General features: G+C 44.8%; 1 protein-coding gene across 1 annotated transcript in view; it reads left to right on the forward strand.

The window, feature by feature from the left end:
• LOC123997971 (AP-1 complex subunit mu-1-like) overlaps positions 1–23516 on the forward strand; it is a 35381-nt gene extending 11865 nt beyond the window's left edge. Inside the window, exons 5-12 of the mRNA XM_046302729.1 lie at positions 4841–4988; positions 7503–7629; positions 13365–13507; positions 13594–13665; positions 13935–14093; positions 18644–18769; positions 22139–22214; positions 22655–23516. Of these exons, the coding sequence (XP_046158685.1) occupies positions 4841–4988; positions 7503–7629; positions 13365–13507; positions 13594–13665; positions 13935–14093; positions 18644–18769; positions 22139–22214; positions 22655–22677 (874 nt within the window). The 3' untranslated portion in view covers positions 22678–23516. The remainder of the gene's footprint in view (positions 1–4840; positions 4989–7502; positions 7630–13364; positions 13508–13593; positions 13666–13934; positions 14094–18643; positions 18770–22138; positions 22215–22654) is intronic.
• The last annotated feature ends 635 nt before the right edge of the window (positions 23517–24151 follow it).

Consider the following 24151-nt stretch of genomic DNA (forward strand, 5'->3'; position numbering starts at 1 on the left):
AATCAATACTGCAGTCTGTCTTGGAAGGCTTGGCTTGACATTTCAGACTGTAATACAGGGGCAGTACTAAAACATACCACCAAAATGACTGATATTCAACAGACTGATATCCTGCAGACTGATATCCAGCTGATTGATATCCAACATACTACCTAACAGACTGATTTCCAGCTGACTGATATCCAGCTGACTGATATCCAGCTGACTGATATCTAACATACTACCTAACAGACTGATATGCAGCAGACTGATATGCAGCAGACTGATATGCAGCAGACTGATGTGCAGCAGACTGATATCCTGCAGACTGATATCCAGCGGACTGATTTCCAGCTGACTGATATCCAGCTGACTGATATCCAACATACTACCTAGCAGACTGATATCCAGCAGACTGATTCCAAATGACTAATATGCAAATGACTAATATCCAACTGACTAATATCCAACTGACTAATATCCAACTGACTAATATCCAACTGACTGATATCCAACTGACTGATATCCAACAGATGACCATACTTACTGGTGTCCAACAGACTGAAATCCAACAGACTGATATCCAACATAGTACCAAACAGACTGATACCTAGCTGACTGATATCCAACATAGTACCAAACAGACTGATATCCAGCTGACTGATATCCAACATACTACCAAACAGACTGATATCCAGCTGACTGATATCCAACATAGTACCAAACAGACTGATATCCAGCTGACTGATATCCAACATAGTACCAAACAGACTGATATCCAGCTGACTGATATCCAACATACTACCAAACAGACTGATATCCAGCTGACTGATATCCAACATACTACCAAACAGACTGATATCCAGCTGACTGATATCCAACATAGTACCAAACAGACTGATATCCAGCTGACTGATATCCAACATACTACCTAAGAGACTGATATCCAGCTGACTGATATCCAACATACTACCAAACAGACTGATATCCAGCTGACTGATATCCAACATACTACCAAACAGACTGATATCCAGCTGACTGATATCCAACATACTACCTAAGAGACTGATATCCAGCTGACTGATATCCAACATACTACCAAACAGACTGATATCCAGCTGACTGATATCCAACATAGTACCAAACAGACTGATATCCAGCTGACTGATATCCAACATACTACCAAACAGACTGATATCCAGCTGACTGATATCCAACATAGTACCAAACAGACTGATATCCAGCTGACTGATATCCAACATACTACCAAACAGACTGATATCCAGCTGACTGATATCCAACATACTACCAAACAGACTGATATCCAGCTGACTGATATCCAACATAGTACCAAACAGACTGATATCCAGCTGACTGATATCCAACATACTACCAAACAGACTGATATCCAGCTGACTGATATCCAACATACTACCTAAGAGACTGATATCCAGCTGACTGATATCCAACATACTACCTAAGAGACTGATATCCAGCTGACTGATATCCAACATACTACCTAAGAGACTGATATCCAGCTGACTGATATCCAACATACTACCTAAGAGACTGATATCCAGCTGACTGATATCCAACATACTACCTAAGAGACTGATATCCAGCTGACTGATATCCAACATACTACCTAAGAGACTGATATCCAGCTGACTGATATCCAACATACTACCAAACAGACTGATATCCAACATACTACCTAAGAGACTGATATCCAACAGACTGATATCCAACAGACTGATATCCAACAGACTGATATGCAACAGACTGATATGCAACAGACTGATATGCAACAGACTGGTATCCAACAGACTACCACAGTGCTATGTAAACTACAGTATATAGGGTCCACATGCTTTAGCTTGTTAAAAATACTTTATTTTGGGGTTTTCTTCTCTGCTAAAGAGTGAGTGGAGTCAGTTAGTCCACCCCTCTGTCTGCACACCTTTCAACTAGATGGCTTGCCAGCATACTTGCATCCAGGCTAGTGACAGTATACAATAGCCTACAGGATTCAGAGGGTTTAGCTCTTTAACAGGAATTTGTTTTCCTGTTTTGCTCCTGGGAAAGGTGCCATGTTCTGACAGAAGGTTCAGCATTCACTTAATTAGGGCCAGGCAACCACGGCAACGGGCTAAATATGTCTCCTTAATTACATCTTCTTACACTTACAATTGAAAGCCTGCTTGTAACATCATACTATACTTTAGTATTTTATAATTGCTCAAGTAGACTGTTTACTGTGATAATATGGTGACTGTCTGGTGTAGACGTGAAGATTTTGCCCTGAGGTTTGATGAGGCCTTTATCGGTGTGATGTCTATGTTGTCTGTGTCCATGGGCCTGAATAGGGCTGATCATCGCTAGACTGTCTTCCATTGACACACACACACACACACACACACACACACACACACACACACACACACACACACACACACACACACACACACACACACACACACACACACACACACACACACACACACACACACACACACACACAATACCGCCGTCAGCTGGCTGCACTCGACACTCCAGACAGACGAGCTCTGTTCCGATCATCGTTTTGCCAAGGAGACACCCCACCCCACCTCATCCCGGCGTACTTCCATCCTCGCCCTCTTCTCCCCCAATTAGGCTCTTCCACCCCCCCCTTAAAACACTACCCACCTGACCTGCCAACCATTCCCTTGTCTTCCCCTGTGTGTGTATGTTAGACAATGAGTATGTTTGTGTGTATTGTTTCGTAGTATGACTGACATGACATTCTTATGCTAATCTGTCGATTTACCGCCAACTCTGCTCTCGGATAGACTCATTAGCATTTCTGAGAAGAATCAGGACCAAACCAAACAAGCCCGCTTGTCTTTCATCTCTTTCCACTCTCTGTGAGTCGTGATGAGGTGTTGAGATGAAATGATCTCCCTGCTTGAGGTGGGTTATCGTAAAACACAGTGCAGTGGTGAAATCAAACCAGTGTTTTGTAATTTCTTGGTCAATTTTGGGCGTCATCTTTCGGTGCCTGTGCAGTGTGCAGACACACGTTTTGAGCCATGCTCGCGTCTTCTAATCTGAGTGATAGGGGGCTTCTCAGATGAGCACGGGGAAGGTTTAGTGGAGGACGGGGTTTCTCAGACGAGCCCAGAGAAGGTTTAGTAGAGGACGGGGTTTCTCAGACGAGCCCAGAGAAGGTTTAGTGGAGGACGGGGTTTCTCAGACGAGCCCGGGGAAGGTTTAGTGGAGGAGAGGGGGTTTCTCAGACGAGCCCAGAGAAGGTTTAGTGGAGGAGAGGGGGTTTCTCAGACGAGCCCAGAGAAGGTTTAGTGGAGGAGAGGGGGTTTCTCAGACGAGCCCAGAGAAGGTTTAGTGGAGGAGAGGGGGTTTCTCAGACGAGCCCGGAGAAGGTTTAGTGGAGGAGAGAAATTCGGCAAGCATCAGAAGGTTCCATGATGGAGAATGGATCAATCTGTCTCATTACCCCAGGGGGAGCTTGGAGAGATGCAGGCAGAAGAGATCTATCAGGGGGGATTACAGGTGTGTGTGTGTGTGTGTGTGTGTGTGTGTGTGTGTGTGTGTGTGTGTGTGTGTGTGTGTGTGTGTGTGTGTGTGTGTGTGTGTGTGTGTGTGTGTGTGTGTGTGTGTGTGTGTGTGTGTGTGTGTGTGTATTTGAGGAAGTAGATGGTGTTGCTGTCTGTCACCTGGTTGTTTGTCAGTGAGATATAAAGAGAGGCAAAGGCAGGTGTCCCACAGATGGTAACGTTTGCATACTGGAGGTACATCCTCTCCCTCCTACCCACACCCCATCTCATCACATCATCCCTTCAGACACCCAGTCCTCCCTGGAGGACAACAAGCCTCTCTCAGAACAGTATATCTCTGCCTGTTGTACAACTCAGCACTGCAGCATACGTTACTGATAGTACAGCCAGTAGGAGACGATAGTCATACAAGGTCTGCTGTGTTTAAAGGCACAATGGGATCGGGCTAGTGACATGTAACCACTCTCACGGAGCTATGGGTGCAAGGCCTGACAGTCTATGAGGTCAACTTGATTGTTTTTAGCAATTGTAGATTGTACCAATTTAATGAGCACACAAGATGTACTTGAGGTACAAAATAAAGATTTGAGCTCAGAGTTTAGTTTAGCGCAGTCTGAGTCTTTTCGTTACAATTACAATGTAAACCCCCTTGTTCCAATTACAACCATGGTTACCGAGCTCACAACCCAAGACAAATCCTTTCAATAATCTATCTACTCCAGTCAAGAGGTTTATTAAAATTAACTTTCTATTCAGGGGTATCATAAGCTCTTTCATCAATAATGAATAAATACAAGGTATGAAATCACCTAGAAAACAAATATCTTCATAAAATAACTTCCACTGTCCTTCCAAGAGTTTATTTTCATCTTGTGCTTGCTCCTCTGTTCTTGCACCTAAGTGGAAAGTGAGGTAGCGATGCCTGTATTTGTCCCCCTCTGAACAAGCCTACATGGTATTTGTCCTCTCTACTATCTCCTCTCCCCCTCTCTTCTGTCCCCTCTCTCATCTCTCCTCTCCCCTCTCTCCTCTCCTCTCCCCTCCTCTCCCCTATCTCCTCTCCTGTCCCCTCTCTCCTCTCCTCTTCTGTCCCCTCTCTCCTCTCTCCTCTCCCCTCCCCTCCCCTCTCTCCTCTCCTGTCCCCTCTCTCCTCTCCTCTTCTGTCCCCTCTCTCCTCTCCTCTCCTGTCCCCTCCTCTCCCCTATCTCCTCTCCTGTCCCCTCTCTCCTCTCTCCTCTCCCCTCCTCTCCCCTATCTCCTCTCCTGTCCCCTCTCTCCTCTCCTCTCCTGTCCCCTCTCTGCAGGTACATCACCCAACAGGGTCACAAACTGGATGTGGGCGCCCCTCGCCCCCCCGCCACCGTCACCAACGCTGTGTCCTGGAGGTCGGAGGGCATCAAGTACAGGAAGAACGAGGTGTTCATGGACGTCATCGAGTCCGTCAACCTACTGGTGAGAAGCCTCTTTAATGGGATCTCGTTTGGTTTCTATTCTACCTGTTGACTGTGAAGATAAAGTCATGGCAACTCTAAAGTAAGAAACTGCTCAATAGAAAAACAGGGGAAACCTCTAGTAAACAATAATTATTAAAGAACACTAGCCAAGTCATAAGTTTCCACACATCTTTTAACCCTCTGAATGTGTGATGTATCTGTATAGAGTACAGACTGTACACTATACTGTATATGGCTTGTACTCTGCTAAATGGCATATATTATATTATTATTATTACTCAGTAATAACCTGCTGATGACGGGTGACAGTGACTAGTTGGGACAGTAGTATGATTATAAAACAGCTGGTCCTGCTTTGTGTGGCGTAACTGATTTGTGTGTAGGGTAAGACGAACAGACAATAGATTAAAGGCCCAGTGCAGTCAAAAACTAGAATTACCTGTGTTTTATATACACTACCGTTCAAAAGTTTGGGGTCACTTAGAAATGTCCTTGTTTTTGAAAGAAAAGCACTTTTTTTTGTCCATTAAAATAACATTGAATTAATCAGAAATACAGTGTAGACATTTAATGTTGTAGATGACTATTGCAGCTGTAAACGGCAGATTTTTTTTATGGAATATCTACATAGGCGTACAGAGGCCCATTATCAGCAACCATCACTCCTGTGTTCCAATGGCACGTTGTGTTAGCTAATCCAAGTTTATCATTTTAAGGCTAATTGATCATTAGAAAACCCTTTTGCAATTATGTTAGCACAGCTCAAAACTGTTGTCCTGATTTAAAGAAGCAATAAAACGGGCCTTTTTTTAGACTAGATGAGTATCTGGAGCATCAGCATTTGTGGGTTCGATTACAGGCTCAAAATGGCCAGAAACGAATAACTTTCTTCTGAAACTCGTCAGTCTATTCTTGTTCTGAGAAATGAAAGCTATTCCATGTGAGAAATTGGCAAGAAACTGAAGATCTCGTACAATGCTCTGTACTACTCCCTTCACAGAACAGCGCAAACTGGCTCTAACCAGAATAGAAAGCGGAGTGGGAGGCCCCGGTGCACAACTGAGCAAGAGGACAAGTACATTAGAGTGTCTAGTTTGAGAAACAGATGCCTCACAAGTCCTTCTTTTAAAAACAAGGACATTTCTAAGTGACCCCAAACTTTTGAAAGGTAGTGTATATTTCCACACTATGAGGTTGGAATGAAAATGATGAGAATGCCCTTTAGTGGAAGAGCTCTTTGAAAAGACCGCCTTAATTTTCAGCCTGTTTTGGAGGGATGAAGATTTGGCCTGCCTGGTGACATCACCAGGCGGTAAATTAGTAAATAGACTATTAACAAATAGTTCCAAAACTCTCTGCCAATAACAGCTAGTTTAGAGTTTAAAAATATATTATTGTCACGTACACCTGATAGGTGAATTGAAATGTGTTGTTTTAGAGGGTCAGCCATAGTACGGCACCCCTGGAGCAAATTAGGGTTAAGTGCCTTGCTCAAGGGCACATCAACAGGTTATTCACCTTGTCGGACTCGGGTATTTGAATCAGTAACCTTTTGGTTACTGCCCCAATGCTCTAACGCAAGGCCACCTGTTGCGCTTCCCCCCTCCCCACTCACACCACTCGCAGACAGCCCTAGCATAAAATGTTGCTTGAGAAATTGCTCTTTGTTAAGAAGCACTTTTTTCCCCCTCGTTTTGACCATTTTAAATTAAAACAATCCCAGTAAGGTACTTAATTGTTACCCAGAAATTATATTCAGATCAAAATGGCTGCATTGGACCTAAACCAGGAAATTGTTTGAGTAAAGGTAAACATTCCCAGGTACATTCCTAAGAGTACATAGTCATACACTTTACTGTACACACCGTTTACTGTATACCAATGATAGGAAACTTTGGAGGTGGTGGCCACAAAGAAACGTATCTCATCATGAGGGGCCGCAGTGGGTCTGCGTACTCAGGATAGATACATTTTTGTTCAAATTTGATTTCTAAGAGTTGGATATATATTTAGAGTGATCATTATTTAGAATGGACAGGCCAAGAAGCAAGGTCAGGTTTACAGTAAGCTGTATGAGAAGGTTCTTCCAGACACCGTTTCTCCACTTCCTTGAATCGAAAATGAGAGGAAATGATTTCCGATTTCCTGTCTTACAACAATCCTCCGTTTTTTGTGCTAACGTTGTTACACCGGGACACCCATGTGGCCACAACCTTTTGGTTTGGCACGTAACCAGCCCCCTGAGCCCCTGATGTATCCCAGGGGTCACAGACAGAGACATGGCTGATAACTGATTGTAAGGAAGAGCAGGTCTGATGGGCCTCTATTGCCACATTATCATTAAACTGGACAGCTAGATCTCTGAGCTCCCTTTTTGTGACAAGCCACTTTATCATGTTCAGTCTCAAACACCTTCCTTAACCTCATATAAACCTGCCATCCTTGGTTCCTCCTTGTCAAAATCAGAGTTTTGTGATTAATATTTTGTTGCTGTCTGTAACCCTCCCTGTAGGTGAGTGCTACCGGCACTGTCCTGCGTAGTGAGATCGTGGGCAGCATCAAGCTCAAGGTGGTCCTGTCTGGGATGCCTGAACTCAGACTGGGCCTCAATGACAAAGTGCTCTTTGAAATCACAGGACGTGAGTATAAACACCTACAGTATAATGTCTATACACCATAGCCGTGGGAAGTAGGGGTGCTGAGGTGCCCCCCCCCCCACAAAACATTTAAATAATGTTTCCAAAATGGTAATGTTTTAAAGTCATGTTCTCAAATTGTTCAGAGAACGTTAAGAAACAACGTTCTTCTGTTGGAATTTCAGTATTTCAGCGTAACATTTTCTGCCCGGTTTCTTCACGATTCAATTTAAAGTCGTGTTCTCAGAACATTAAGAAAACGTTAGTCAAATTCAAAGAACGTTCTAAGAATGCTATTTAAAAACATATTACAGTCCATTTCGTTCTCAGCATCAACAAAACTCTCTCTATCCTCAATCTTGTTACGTGTGTTGGCCACACCTGATCTTAATGAGTGCTTGTTTCCTTTGAAATGGGGTCTGTTTTGAATAGACAAAAATGAACAGCTATGTAATGAGTTCAGAAAACATGGCAGGCTAGCTCCATGCTAGTGGCGCAGTGGACTAATTCCATGTATAGAGAGCAGAAGATAAAAAAAGAATGTGTTTGCATAATTAATGTGTCCTATCTGTGCTTGGAGTTAAACAACGTTAAACTAAGCTAGCAGTGTTATCAAAAGTTTCATTGAAAGATACTCAGAATGTTATTTAATTACCTTCAAATAACCTAGCATTTTTGTTCTTGGGACGTTAATAAAACCACCAAGGAACATTTGAAGGGCACCATAGAATTGTTTTCTCAGAACCTCCCTGCAACCTAAAAATGTTCATTCCCAAAACAGGCTACATTTTCACTTCTATTCAACGTTTAAGAAAAAGTTCAGTTTTAACTTACAGAAAACATATGGCTTTATTCCCAGAACCAATGTGAAACCAAAAATGTACATTCCCACTTCCAAGGAACCAAATGTGCTAGCTTTTGGAATCTCACTCTGGTCATTTTTATTTATTTATTTAATTTTACCCCCTTTTTTCTCCCCAATTTCGTGGTATCCAATTGTTAGTAGCTACTATGTTGTCTCATCGCTACAGCTCCTGTACGGGCTCGGGAGAGACGAATGTTGAAAGTCATGCGTCCTCCGATACACAACCCAACCAAGCCGCACTGCTTCTTAACACAGCGCCATCCAACACGGAAACCAGCCGCACCAATGTGTCGGAGGAAACACTGTGTACCTGGCAACCTTGGTTAGCGCTTTCTGCACCCGGCCCGCCACAGGAGTCGCTGGTGCACGATGAGACAAGGATATCCCTACCGGCCAAACCCTCCCTAACCCGGACGACGCTAGGCCAATTGTGCGTCGCCCCACGGACCTCCCGGTCGCGGCCAGTTACGGCACAGCTGGCGCTGCGGTACAGCGCCCTTAACCGCTGCGCCACCCAGGAGGCTCACTCTGGTAATTTGACTGGTAAACTCATGGATATGCTCAGTTCTAACTTGAATGGGCACTTCATGCATTCTATTTCTCTACTCCGTCAGCGAATAGTTAAAGGACTTTCACAAATGTCTAAATATAATTGCAGGAAGTATGTTTAGAAAGCGAATGGCTACTGCTGAAAATAGAAGATTAGTTTGTCAGGAGAAGCTACCAGTTCTTTTTCTTCTCAACTCAGACGAACAGCACTGTTTTTCAAAGTAGCTCTGGCCTCTCTTGAGACCATCACCGGTACGGTGAGAAGCCTGGGTTATGCACATTCATGCTATCTTCATCATTGGGTAAGTCTGTGCCACTGGACAGTTGATTCAGTAGCTTACTGCAGCCTATAATATTGATATATTGTTTCCCTTATTTTTATTGGCCCTGAGCCAGGTCAAGACCAAGGCCCGGTTTCTTAAAACTAAATTCATTTTAGAACCATAGAATCCCAGAATGACATGAAATGCGTTTATAAACTACCATATTTTCCAGACCCTCCTAAAAATACTTCTTCTTAACTAGGCAAATACGATAATAGAATACGTTATTATAAAGGGATTTTTATACACCCAACTCAATATCTTTCCGTGGCTATGCTGTACACAGTATACACACAGACTGACTCACAAGTACACAGACACACACCAAAAGGTAAGGACAATCATAGCCGGGACAAGATCCCCAACCCAAATAATTGGACTCTTCATCTCTGGAGAGATGTGGTCACAGATAATATGGACAATTACCTTCCATGCCCAAATCCTCAACCTTCAATATCTTAGTTTGTTCCCAATCCTGCCCAACTAACTCCATACCCCCTGCCTCCCATCCCTACCTACACCCCTCTGCCTCCCATCCCTACCTACACCCCTCTGCCTCCCATCCCTACCTACACCCCTCTGCCTCCCATCCCTACCTAGACCCCTCTTCCTCCCATCCCTACCTACACCCCTCTGCCTCCCATCCCTACCTGCACCCCTCTGCCTCCCATCCCTACCTACACCCCCCTGCCTCCCATCCCTACCTACACCCCTCTGCCTCCCATCCCTACCTACACCCCCTGCCTCCCATCCCTACCTACACCCCCTGCCTCCCATCCCTACCTACACCCCCTGCCTCCCATCCCTACCTACACCCCCTGCCTCCCATCCCTACCTACACCCCTCTGCCTCCCATCCCTACCTACACCCCTCTGCCTCCCATCCCTACCTACACCCCTCTGCCTCCCATCCCTACCTACACCCCTCTGCCTCCCATCCCTACCTAGACCCCTCTTCCTCCCATCCCTACCTACACCCCCTCTGCCTCCCATCCCTACCTCCACCCCTCTGCCTCCCATCCCTACCTACACCCCCTGCCTCCCATCCCTCCCTACTACACCCCTCTGCCTCCCATCCCTACCTACACCCCCTGCCTCCCATCCCTACCTACACCCCTCTGCCTCCCATCCCTACCTACACCCCCTGCCTCCCATCCCTACCTACACCCCCTGCCTCCCATTCCTACCTACACCCCTCTGCCTCCCATCCCTACCTACACCCCTCTGCCTCCCATCCCTACCTACACCCCTCTGCCTCCCATCCCTACCTACACCCCTCTGCCTCCCATCCCTACCTACACCCCTCTGCCTCCCATCCCTACCTAGACCCCTCTTCCTCCCATCCCTCCCTACCTACACCCCTCTGCCTCCCATCCCTACCTGCACCCCTCTGCCTCCCATCCCTACCTACACCCCCTGCCTCCCATCCCTACCTACACCCCCTGCCTCCCATCCCTACCTACACCCCCTGCCTCCCATCCCTACCTACACCCCTCTGCCTCCCATCCCTACCTACACCCCCTGCCTCCCATCCCTACCTACACCCCTCTGCCTCCCATCCCTACCTACACCCCCTCTGCCTCCCATCCCTACCTACACCCCTCTGCCTCCCATCCCTACCTACACCCCCTGCCTCCCATCCCTACCTACACCCCTCTGCCTCCCATCCCTACCTACACCCCTCTGCCTCCCATCCCTACCTACACCCCTCTGCCTCCCATCCCTACCTACACCCCTCTGCCTCCCATCCCTACCTACACCCCTCTGCCTCCCATCCCTACCTACACCCCCTGCCTCCCATCCCTACCTACACCCCCTGCCTCCCATCCCTACCTACACCCCTCTGCCTCCCATCCCTACCTACACCCCTCTGCCTCCCATCCCTACCTACACCCCTCTGCCTCCCATCCCTACCTACACCCCCCTGCCTCCCATCCCTACCTGGTAGCCCCGGTGCTAATCACTCCCTGGTAGCCCCGGTGCTAATCCCTCCCTGGTAGCCCCGGTGCTAATCCCTCCCTGGTAGCCCCGGTGCTAATCCCTCCCCCAGGCTACTGCTGCTGTCGGCAGATGAAAGATGGACGGCTCCTCACATGCAGTCTACGGCCTGGTAGTGAAGTGGCATGTCTGGAATAGAAAAAGAAAAGTACTCCTACAAATAATGGATAGATAAACAAGAGTATGCAAAATGGGCTTCTGCACTCTCCCTATTGGGGCGGCAGGTAGCGTAGTGGTTACAGCGTTGGAAAGTTGCAAGATCGAATCCCTGAGCTGACAAGGTAAAAATCTGTCATTCTGCCTCTGAACAAGGCAGTTAACCCACTCTTCCTAGGCCGTCATTGAAAATAATAATTTGTTCTTAACTGACTTGCCTAGTTAAATAAAGAAAAAATGTATCAAATTGCAGCAGGTAGCTTATGTTGGGCCAGTAACCCGAAGGCTGCTGGATTGAATCCTCGAGCTGACAAGGTAAAACATCTGTCATTCTCCCCCTGACAAAGGCAGTTAACCCACTGTTCCCCAGGCATCATAGGTGTGTTTTAAGGCTGCCCCCCCCCTGCACCTCTCTGATCCACAGGGGTTGGGTTCAATGCAGAAGACACATTTCAGTTGAATACATTCAGTTGGACAACTGACTAAGTATCCCCCTTTCTCTTTCCCATAATCAGAGAAAGAAGTGACATTAATTATTCTCCCAAAATGTATATTGCACTTTGTTTTTGCATAACATGCATATGTATGTATGCCTTCGAGGGATCCTACTAAAATCCTGAATTTGGGACAAGTAATTTTGAACCATAAAGGTGTGTTTTGATTACGAAGTCATCTTTATTAATGTCTGTCCTGGCTTGCTACATTGTAAACAGCCTTGTGTGGGTGAAACAGCACCCTCTTCTGGTCAAAGTATGTTAATGTCACTCCACATGAAGAAGATACTGTTGGAGAGTCAGGGCTGTCAAATCTGGGTATGGGGAAATCATGCTAATGATACATACAGGAAAGAAAATCACATGAGCTTACAGGGAGAGTTTTGAAGTAGGCTTTGAGAAATGAGAGCTGAAACAGATCAAATTGTGAAAACGAATAAAACACGGGATTCATTTCTGTGATATGGACACATGACTGTTTTGTTGCCTTGTTAGGGAGATAGTGAACCACAGGGGACAGTGTGATAACCTGAACCCTTCTACGTCTGGCATCTCTCTCTCCCTCCACCCCCTTAGAGCCTAAACATGACTGTGCCTCCTTTTTGACCGTTCCACAATCTCTCAGTAATGATGCTACTAGGGGGACCATACTTACAGTATATTGGGGAGAGTAGCGCTTCAAAGGGCTAACCTATTGGGATGTCATGATCTGATAGGCCTGCTAGGTCTCTGATCTCCAAAGACTAGACGCTAGCTCTCCCTGGAGGATGGGGCTTTACATTGAAATGTCACACACACACACATACGCACGGACGCGGACGCGCGCACGCACACACACACACACACACACACACACACGGTCAAACTCCGTCACCTTTGTGTGGACAGGGTTCATTCTACCTGGGTTCATGAGGGGCCCAGAGTCATTAAGAACTTTTAACAGCAGCTCTGCTGGGCCTTTTTCTATGTGTTCAGGAAAGCAACGGGAACATTAGGCTTGCTCACCACAGTACACAGCCACATTGCCAGGTCATTGTTTTCTAACCCACTCCTGAAGTGGATGTTCTTCCAAAACGTTCTCTTACAACAGCTATGATCGATTGAACTCTTTATAAAGTACCTACGAAGAAGAACCCGTGGTGTGTTTTCTGATCAGGAAGGATGACAATGGAACCTACAGGATACTTTTTATTTAGTATCTGAAGCATATAAGACTGTACAGTATTTGAACTGAGACTGGAAAACTTCTATGGACTCCTATGGATATTTCGCACTGATCCAATGTGCACCTGTCAGGCGCTGTGTATTAGGACATAGCCGTACAATAACCCCTCCCCCTTACCTGTCCTGTCAGGAGAGAAAAGTAAGACGGTAGAGCTGGAGGATGTCAAGTTCCATCAATGTGTCCGTCTGTCCCGTTTCGAGAACGACCGCACCATCTCCTTCATCCCCCCCGACGGAGAGTCCGAACTCATGTCCTACCGCCTCAACACCACGGTCAGCAGAACACATACACACACACGTGCACACATCTCCTTTGCTCCATGTTAACCTTCTCTCCTCTCCTCTCCTCTGTCTGCCAGGTGAAGCCTCTGATATGGATTGAGAGTGTGATTGAGAAGTTCTCCCACAGCCGAGTGGAGATCAAGGTTAAGGTAAAGGATGTCCACCATCATCCGCACCATGTTAGCATGGCTCCAACATTGGCTTTCCTATGAACCCTGGCTGCAATGTGGGACAATGTTTGGGTTGGGACTGTTTCCTCAACCTTTAACTTTAGATGCTATGAGTTAATCATTAAGCAAGGAAGTCTTCATACAATAACCTCTGTGTTTCTTCTTGATGACTGTATCCTTTCTTTCCAGCATTGCACGTCTCTGCTGGTAACCCTGTGACCGTTTGACCTTTCACCTCCACCCCACAGGCCAGGAGTCAGTTTAAGAGTCGCTCCACTGCCAACAATGTGGCCATCATGGTACCTGTGCCCAGCGATGCAGACTCGCCCAAATTCAAGACGAGCACAGGCAGCTGCAAGTATCTTCCCGAGAAGAGCGAGGTGCAGTGGAACATCAAGTCCTTCCCTGTAAGTAGCTAACGTCACTGAGATGAACTAAACATTACTACACTGAACAAAAATGTAAAGTGTTGGTCTCATGTTTCATGAGCTGAAATAAAACATCCCAGAAATGTGTCATTCCCACAAAAAGCTAATTTCTCTCATATTTTGTGCACAAATTTGTTTACATCCCTGTTAGTGAGAATTTCTCCTTTGCCAAGATATTCCATCCACCTGACATTTGTGGTATATCAAGAAGCTGATTAAACAGCATGATCATTACAGAGGTGCACCTTGTGCTGGGGACAATAAAAGGCCACTCTAAAATGTGCAGTTTTGTCACACAACACAATGACATAGACGTCTCAAGTTGTGAGGGAGCGTGCAATTTGCATGGTGACTGCAGGAATGTCCACCAGAGCTGTTGCCAGAGAATTTAATGTTAATTTCTCTACCATAAGCTGCCACCAACTTCTGAGGCCCATTGTGAGGCCCATTTTTTTTTTTAAGTATCTGTGTCCAACCGATGCATATCTGTATTCCCAGTCATGTGAAATCCATATATTATGGTCTAATGAATATATTTCAATTTCCTCATATGAACTGTAACTCAGTAAAAATCAATTGCTGCATGTTGCATTTTTATATATTTGTTCAGTATAATAATAACATATTGTAGATGGCAGTTAAGTCAATGCCTCCCTGTTCGTGGGTCATCTGCTACAGTATGGTAATATTACCATAGCATAGGTCCTGTGTGGCTTAGTCGGTGGAGCATGGTGCTTGAAATACAAAGGGTTGTGGGTTCAATTCCTGCTGGGACCACCCATACATAGAATGTTTGCTTCTGCTATATTATTGTGACAGTAGCCATGTGTTTAAGATACTACTTTGTTCAATCCACCCTCACACAGTTGTACTCTTCAAAACCATACTATGGGTAATTATTGACCAGGGACAGCTGGTGGGAGGAGCTATTGGAGGACAGGCTCATTTGAATGGCTGGAATGGAGTGAATGGAACGGAGTCAAACGCGGTTTCTATATGCCGTTCCATTGATTCCATTCCAGGCATTACAATGAGCCCGTCTTCCTCCTATAGCTCCTCACACCAGCCTTCTCTGTTATTGGCTAAATAGTAACTAAATGGTAAACATGCGGTCTTATCCATTAACAGATTCTGAAGGCTACAGTATTCTCACAGGAAGCAGCACATTTTCTAATAACATGTTTTTCCACAGCCACCAGAAGAATCACGGGGAGGTTAGACAAGTTATGTCTGATAACAGCTAGAGGAAACACTTCACATTGATAAAGACTGACAAGGATACTTTACTCAACCTCATGGCCTAACTATTACATTCAGCATGACTCTGTCAACTCTCTCTGCTGCTGTAAACCCACACCCTTCCTGCCTCTGAGAAACAAGCCGCATGGACAGTTTAAACAAATAACTGTGTGTGGAGGTGGTATTGGTGGTGTGTCGCAGGAGACTGTGTTTATTAAAAACAAAAAACAATGTTTTAAGTGAGAAGTAAGCATTGGTCTGAAGCTGAAAAAGAAAGGAAATTCACATGAGCACCACAATGACTATTCCATCCATGCTCTACCAAGGTTTTCCAGCACACAGCTTAGACCTACTACAGTAACTATGTTGGTATTGTACTTTAAACTATGTGTTGGCAGGTTGCTTGGGATTCAAACCTTCTCAAACAGCCTAATTCATACTCTTAGAGGAGGTGCTTCCACAATAATGTGATTTGTACCGCCATCCAGGTCCTCTTGTAGTTGTTTACCTAACAAGGAAGTCCTGTGCACTGTTGATGTATCCTGCACCAGTACAGACGTGAGGAGTGTTTTAATACGACTGCATGGCCTAGCTAGCTTCATTGTGATAAGATCAGGTAGGGAGGGGTTTGGCTTCAACAGGCCATTTGTTTGCTTTACAGTGCTATAAAGTACACTATATATACAAAGTATGTGGACACTCCTTCAAATTAGTGGACTCAGCTACTTCAGACACACTTGTTGCCAACAGGTGTATAAAATCGAGCACACAGCCATGCAATTTCCACAGATAAACATTTGGCAGTAGAATGGCCTTACTGAAGAGCTCAGTGACTTTCAATGTGGCACGATCATAGGATGAAACCTTTCCAACAAGTCAGTTGGTCAAATTTCTGCCCTGCTAGAGCTGTGCTGTTATTGTGAAGTGGAAATGTCTAGGAGCCACAACAGCTCAGACGCGAAGTGGTAGGCCTCACAAGCTCACAGAACGGGACCGCTGAGTGCTGAAGCAACACTCGCTACAGAGTTCCAAACTACCACTGGAAGTAACGTCAGCACAAGAACTGTTCGTCAGGAGCTTCATGAAATGGGTTTCCATGGCCGAGCAGCCACACACAAGCCTAAGATCACCATGCGTCAGCTGGAGTGGTGCAAAGCTCTCCGCCATTGGACTCTGGAGTAGTGGAAATGCGTTTTCTGGATTGTTGATTCACGCTTCCTCATCTGGCAGTCTGACAGTCGAATCTGGGTTTGGCAGATGCCAGGAGGACACTACCTGGCTGAATGCATAGTGCCAACTGTAATGTTTGGTGGAGGAAGAATAATGGTCTGGGTTGTTTATCATGGTTCGGGCTAGGCCCCTTAGTGAAGGGAAATCTTAACGCTACAGCATACAGTAATATTCTACACGATTCTGTGCTTCCAACTTTGTGGCAACAGTTTGGAGAAGGCCCGTTCCTGTTTCAGCATGACAATGCCCCCATGCACAAAGCGAGGTCCATACAGAAATATTTTGTTGAGATCGGTGTGGAAGAACTTTACTGGCCTGCACAGAGCCCTGACCTCAACCCCATCAAATACCTTTGGGATGAATTGGAACGCCGACTGCGAGCCAGGCCTAATTGCCTGACCTCACTAATGCTCTTGTGGCTGAATGGAAACAAGTCCCCGCAGCAATGTTCCAACATCTAGTGGAAAGCCTTCCCAGAAGAGTGGAGGCTGTTATAGCAGGAAAGTGGGGGACCAACTCCATATTAATGCCCATGATTTCGGAATGAGGTGTTAGATGAGCAGGTGTCCACATACTTTTGGTCATGTAGTGTAGATCACAACATAACAAAGAACCTTAACTTCTTATGGCTGCAGGGGCAGTATTGAGTAGCTTGGATGAAAGGTGCCCAGAGTAAACGGCCTGCTCCTCAGTCCCAGTTGCTAATATATGCATATTATTAGTAGTATTGGATAGAAAACACTCTGAAGTTTCTAAAACTGTTTGAATGATGTCTGTGAATATAACAGAACTCGTATGGCAGGCAAAAACCTGAGAAGAAATCCAAACAGGAAGTGAGAAATCTGAGGCTGGTCGATTTTCAACCCAGGCCCAATTGAATTCACAGTGGGATATGGCTGAAGTTGCACTTCCTAGGGCTTCCACTAGATGTCAACCGTCTTTAGAAACTTGAATGAGGCTTCTATTGTGTTGTGGGGCTGAATAAGAGCTGAGTCTGTTTACTGGCAGAGAGCCATCTCCTGGTCACGTGCATTTCACATGATATCGACCTGCGTTCCATGGCTTTTCTAGACACAAAGGAATTCTCCTGTTGGAACTTTATTGAAGATTTATGATAACACCCTAAAGATTGATTCTATAATTAGTTTGAAATGTTTCTTCGACCTGTAATATAACTTTTTGCCCGACGTTTTGCTGGACCTGCACGAGCGTTTGGATATGTATACCTAACGCCCTAACAAAAGTAGCTACTTGGACATAAATAATGGACATTATCGAACAAATCAAGCATTTATTGTTAAACTAGGATTCCTGGGAGTGCATTCTGATGAAGATCATCAAAGGTAAGGGAACATTTATCATGTGATTTCTGGTTTCTGTTGACTCCAACATGGCGGAAAATTGTATTTATTTTCTGAGCGCCATCTCAGATTATTGCATGGTTTGCTTTTTCCGTAAAGTTTTTTTTAAATCTGACACAGCGGTTGCATTAAGGAGAGGTATATCTATAATTCCATGTGTATAACTTGATGATGAGTATTTCTGTTGAATTGATGTGGCTATGCAAAATCACTGGATGTTTTTGGAACTAGTGAAAGTAACGCGCCAATGTAAACTCAGATTTTTTAATATAAATATGAACTTTATCAAACAAAACATACATGTATTGTGTAACATGAAGTTCTATGAGTGTCATCTGATGAAGATCATCAAAGGTTAATGATACATTTGATCTCTATTTGTGCTTTTTGAGACTCCTCTCTTTGGCTGGAAAAATGGCTGTGTTTTTCTGTGGCTTGGTGGTGACCTAACATAATCGTTTGTGGTGCTTTCGCTGTAAAGCCTATTTGAAATCGGACACTGTGGTGGGATTATCAACAAGATTACATTTAAAACATTATAAGATACATGTATGTTTGTGGAATTTGGTGCCCTGCACTTTCTCTGGCTGTTGTCATATCATCCTGTTAACGGGATCACAGCCCTAAGAAGTTCTAACGAAGAGAAATGCTCCAGTTTTCCAATAAACCTCATACCTGTGTGTTTCTATGTTTGAACAGGGGGGGAAGGAGTACATGATGAGGGCTCACTTTGGTCTGCCTAGTGTGGAGAGTACTGAGCTGGAGGGGAGAAGGCCCATCACTGTCAACTTTGAGATCCCCTATTTCACTGTATCTGGTATCCAGGTAAGCTAACAGATCCCTTAAATCTATGTTTATCAAAGTGGACCCTTGTAGAGCCAGGTATGAGTTCCATCATAGTGCATACAGGCTGGAAGGAGCTGACTCACGTGTGCGTGTGTGTGAGTGCGTGTGTCAGAGCGTTAATATACTGTGATCAATTGGCGGATAAAGAAATGAGAGCATAGAACTCAGAGATAGCTTATTGGCAAATGCAGCAGTAGGCCTTTAACATCCATCGGCAACTTAGTAAAATGCATAGGCCTAAAGCTGACAAATAACAACAGTAGAAAATATCCTGATGAAAGAACCTGAATTTTCAATCACGTTGATCTCTACCTCCCTTTCTATCTGTCTTGACTTGACGTATTGCTAGTGAACTGAAACATGTTATCAAATTATCACTGGGTCCAGTAACTTGCAACATTGTATCAACTAGCCAATTCCAGGTCCTCAGTGTTTCCTGCCCCAGTGAGCACGGGACAGACAACTGTTGTTTTTATTTTTATTACATTTCCACTGGATATATGGCATCATCAGATCATGATAATTTGTTCTTTCACACCGAGTCTTGGCAATTATCGGTGTTGGAAAGATTTTTCAAATACTGAGGAACTATCATTGCAATGGATGTAAAAAATACAACTGACTTCGTTGACTGAGGCAAAGAAAAAATCACTTTGAAACTCAGCTTGTTAGTGGTGTATTGTCACTTAAGACAATCAGAAAATCAACATTGCCAAATGTGCATTTTCCTATATATGCATGTATTATGGAGAGAGAAGCTCCATATCTTTGCCCCACACCCATCCACTTCTTTTAGATTTGTTTAATTTAACCTTTATTTAACTAGGCAAGTCAGTTAAGAACACGTTCTTATTTACAATGAAGGCCTAACCCGGATGACGCTGGGCAAATTGTGCACTGCCTTATGTGACTCCCAATCACGGCATGTTGTGATACAGCCTGGAATCGAACCAGGGTCTGTAGTGACGCCTCTAGCACTGAGATGCAGTGCCTTTGACCGCTGCGCCAATTGATGCAACATTTTTTATTGTACTCAAGACATTATTTTCACATATATATTTTAGACCCTTTTCACTGACAGCCGCAACTCAATCAGCTCAATCTATTGTTACGTTCACTACCCATATTGCGGGCTTCCCAAACACACTGGTGATTTTAAAACTATCCACAGCTATTTTTATAAAATAAGCTAATGACTCTCTGTGACTAAGTCATGCTCCCCAGTGAAGTATTTTGGATGCTTTTATTTACAGTAAATATATAATTTTGGCGAAACATCAATTTACTTTAGGACGATCCAGCATCCTAACAGGGCACTATGCACCCACCCAACTTTCCTTTCCAATTCACAAGAGGCTGAAACCTGAGATCTGTATATATTGAGGAGATGCTGATGTCTCCACCCTAACAATGGGAGTCTTTGTCCTAAAAGCTTAGGTCTGCATCACAGGAGGTTGGTTGGCACCTTAATTAGGGAGAACGGGCTCGTGGTAATGGCTGGAGTATCAAATGCATCAAACGCATGGTTTCCCCCTCTCATTATGTTTAGACCATGTTTTGTCCCCCTACTGTGTTATTGACTGTATGTTTGTTTATTCCATGTGTAACTCTGTGTTGTTGTTTGTGCCGCTTTGCTTTATCTTGGCCAGGTCATAGATGTAAATAAGAATTTGATCTCAACGAGCCTAGCTGGTTAAATAAATAAATCTAAATAAATGTGTCTGATGCTGTCTGGACAGAAATAATATGACATGCCATACTCTTTTGGTCCACACAGCATCAGATACATGGTCTACACATACTGAGACAGAGGGGCGCTGTTTCGCTCTCTCGGATGCTTTAACCCTCCTGTTGTGTTCGTTTCATGTTAATTAATTCTGTGTTCCCATTATAGATGATTATAAATCCATAATAATACATATATTATCACTAATGTTGTGTTCGATCTTTTTATCAACTTAAGATCTTGTGAACATTACAAGTTGTGAACTTCTATTTGCTATTTATGGCCTGTAGGCCTCATTGACCTGAGCTCATACAACTCGTTTTTGAGTAAAAGATTCTGCTGCCACAGAATGAATGGTGAGCAAGGCCTCAAAAAAGCTTTATATACCAGAGCTGCGAGAAAAATTCTATATATTATTGAAATAATGTTGTGATTGTTTGTGAGAATGCCAACAGGTGTGGTTCCCATGGGGGAAATATTCTATTGGGGAAAGGTTCCCGTGGGGGTTGCCATGGAAGCCAAGAAGGGATGTGTGTGTGTGTGTGTGTGTGTTTGTGTGTGTGCTCAAACACACATGCATGTGGGGGTCTGGGAGAGGAAGTGTGTCCATCTGATGAATGGGCATGTGCCTGAACTCAATTTTATACACTAATTGTAGTCTCACCAATTAATTTCTAATGACCGTTCACTTTTTGACCGGGAACACCACAAGTGTACAAAAGTTAAATAAAACACCCAAAATGTAATGAAAATCATCAAAATGTATTTTGTGTGTCCAGATGCCCTGTGTGGACAAAGTCATGGAACCTTATGACAATCAGATTACATTTACATTTAAGTCATTTAGCAGACGCTCTTATCCAGAGCGACTTTAACTAAAGAAAAATTCAGAGAGAGAACTTTCTGTTGGTATGGGTCTCGTTCAAATAAATGATCAATATTTTATTTGGACAGACAAGGCGGGACAGACAAGGCGGGACAGACAAGGCGGGACAGACAAGGCGGGACAGACAAGGCGGGACAGACAAGGCGGTACGGTAGGGCGGGACAGACAAGGCGGTACGGTAGGGCGGGACAGACAAGGCGGGACAGACAAGGCGGTACGGTAGGGCGGGACAGACAAGGCGGGACAGACAAGGCGGTACGGTAGGGCGGGACAGACAAGGCGGGACAGACAAGGCGGGACAGGCAAGGCGGTACGGTAGGGCGGGACAGACAAGGCGGGACAGACAAGGCGGGACAGACAAGGCGGGACAGACAAGGCGGTACGGTAAGGCGGGACAGACAAGGCGGTACGGTAGGGCGGGACAGACAAGGCGGGACAGACAAGGCGGTACGGTAGGGCGGGACAGACAAGGCGGGACAGACAAGGCGGTACGGTAGGGCGGGACAGACAAGGCGGGACAGACAAGGCGGTACGGGACAGACAAGGCGGGACAGACAAGGCGGTACGGTAGGGCGGGACAGACAAGGCGGGACAGACAAGGCGGTACGGTAGGGCGGGACAGGCAAGGCGGGACAGACAAGGCGGTACGGTAGGGCGGGACAGGGCCCCTAAGGCCTGCCCATAACGTTGTCCCTGGTGTGTGTATGTGCTGAAACTGTTCTTTGCTCCTCCTCAGGTACGCTATCTGAAGATCATTGAGAAAAGTGGCTATGAGGCCTTACCATGGGTACGCTATATAACACAGAGTGGAGGTGAGACACACACACCATTCGGCCCGGCAGTGAACCCAGCTATTACCTCTCTCCTGAAGCTGGGGCAAGAGGGATTTGAATGATGCCTTACTTCCATTAGGTTCTCTGTGACACTGCTCTGCATGCCAAGGTGGCTATCACCTTTTCATTGTGATCAGCAGAGGTAGGGTGAGAGGGGGATGGAGGGAGAGAGCGAGAGAGTGAACAGAAGAGAAAGAGGTAGAGAAATAGAGAGAGAGAGTAGTGTTGACTTATTGATAAGGGAGTTGTAAGTAGTTATTGTAAGGCCATAATAACTACTACCCTGACCCTAATGTGTATCTCAGTCACCCAGAGCCCCAATGCTAATTTGAATGTTAATGTGACGCCACAGTACAGGAGTAATGTGATGATGGTTAGAAGAGTGTTAATGTATTGCTGTTACTTTCACTTCTTGGCAGATTATCAACTCCGGACAAACTAAGGGCGAGCCTGCTGCTAGACAAATAGATCGTCACTCTCTCCCTCTCTCTGGGAGTGAGGGACAACAGAGGACAAGGAAAGGGGAACAACTTTCACCACTGTCAATTCTCAAAGGACCATGTAGTCATCTTGCAGACATGAGGACCTTCAAGACTCAATTTTCCTTCAGAACTCGACTGTTGTCACCTTCGACCTTTGCGACCTTTGCTGTGTTACATCATCTGGAGAAACATGTTTTATCTTTTTAGAATAATGAACCTAGTGGTTTTCTTACTGGTCACATTGTAAACATTTGTATAGTTGTATTTTCTTCTTAAAGCTGGAAGAATTCAGGACATTTATGATCTCTGAAGTGTGAACGTTGAAACCTGTGTACAGCACTGATATAAAATGATATCTGGTTGGTGTGGATGCTAGCGGTTAATGTTATCTTGGGGCCAGCTGTAAGCATATAATCCCCACTGTGTCCAATGAGATGAACACCAAGATAATGAATAGGCCTGCTTAATATCAGCAGCTGTGTTTTACCATATTGTTGTCACAGTTCCTAGACATGTGCTTGTACTCAGCTGACGACCAGGAGGAAAAGGCTGAAGGAAATCTCTGTGTGCAAATTACAATTATGTAGTGTTTCTAACAGTCTTGTGATACAGACACATTTAACGCCTCGAGGAAAAGCCACGATCAAAATAAGTAAACCGATAATACAGGTGGTCCGATATGAAGAGAATGTTGTTTAGATAGATACAGTGCCTTGCGAAAGTATTCGGCCCACTTGAACTTTGCAACCTTTTGCCACATTTCAGGCTTCAAACATAAATATATAAAACTGTATTTTTTTGTGAAGAATCAACAACAAATGGGACACAATCATGAAGTGGAACAACATTTATTGGATATTTCAAACTTTTTTAACAAATCAAAAACTTAAAAATTGGGCGTGCAAAATTATTCAGCCCCTTTACTTTCAGTGCAGCAAACTCTCTCCAGAAGTTCAGTGAGGATCTCTGAATGATCCAATGTTGACCTAAATGACTAATGATGATAAATACAATCCACCTGTGTATAATCAAGTCTCCGTATAAATGCACCTGCACTGTGATAGTCTCAGAGGTCCGTTAAAAGCGCAGAGAGCATCATGAAGAACAAGGAACACACCAGGCAGGTCCGAGATACTGTTGTGAAGAAGTTTAAAGCCGGATTTGGATACAAAAAGATTTCCCAAGCTTTAAACATCCCAAGGAGCACTGTTCAAGCGATAATATTGAAATGGAAGGAGTATCAGACCACTGCAAATCTACCAAGACCTGGCCGTCCCTCTAAACTTTCAGCTCATACAAGGAGAAGACTGATCAGAGATGCAGCCAAGAGGCCCATGATCACTCTGGATGAACTGCAGAGATCTACAGCTGAGGTGGGAGACTCTGTCCATAGGACAACAATCAGTCGTATATTGCACAAATCTGGCCTTTATG

This window comes from Oncorhynchus gorbuscha, linkage group LG15 (assembly GCF_021184085.1).
Source record: "Oncorhynchus gorbuscha isolate QuinsamMale2020 ecotype Even-year linkage group LG15, OgorEven_v1.0, whole genome shotgun sequence".
NCBI lineage: Eukaryota > Metazoa > Chordata > Actinopteri > Salmoniformes > Salmonidae > Oncorhynchus > Oncorhynchus gorbuscha.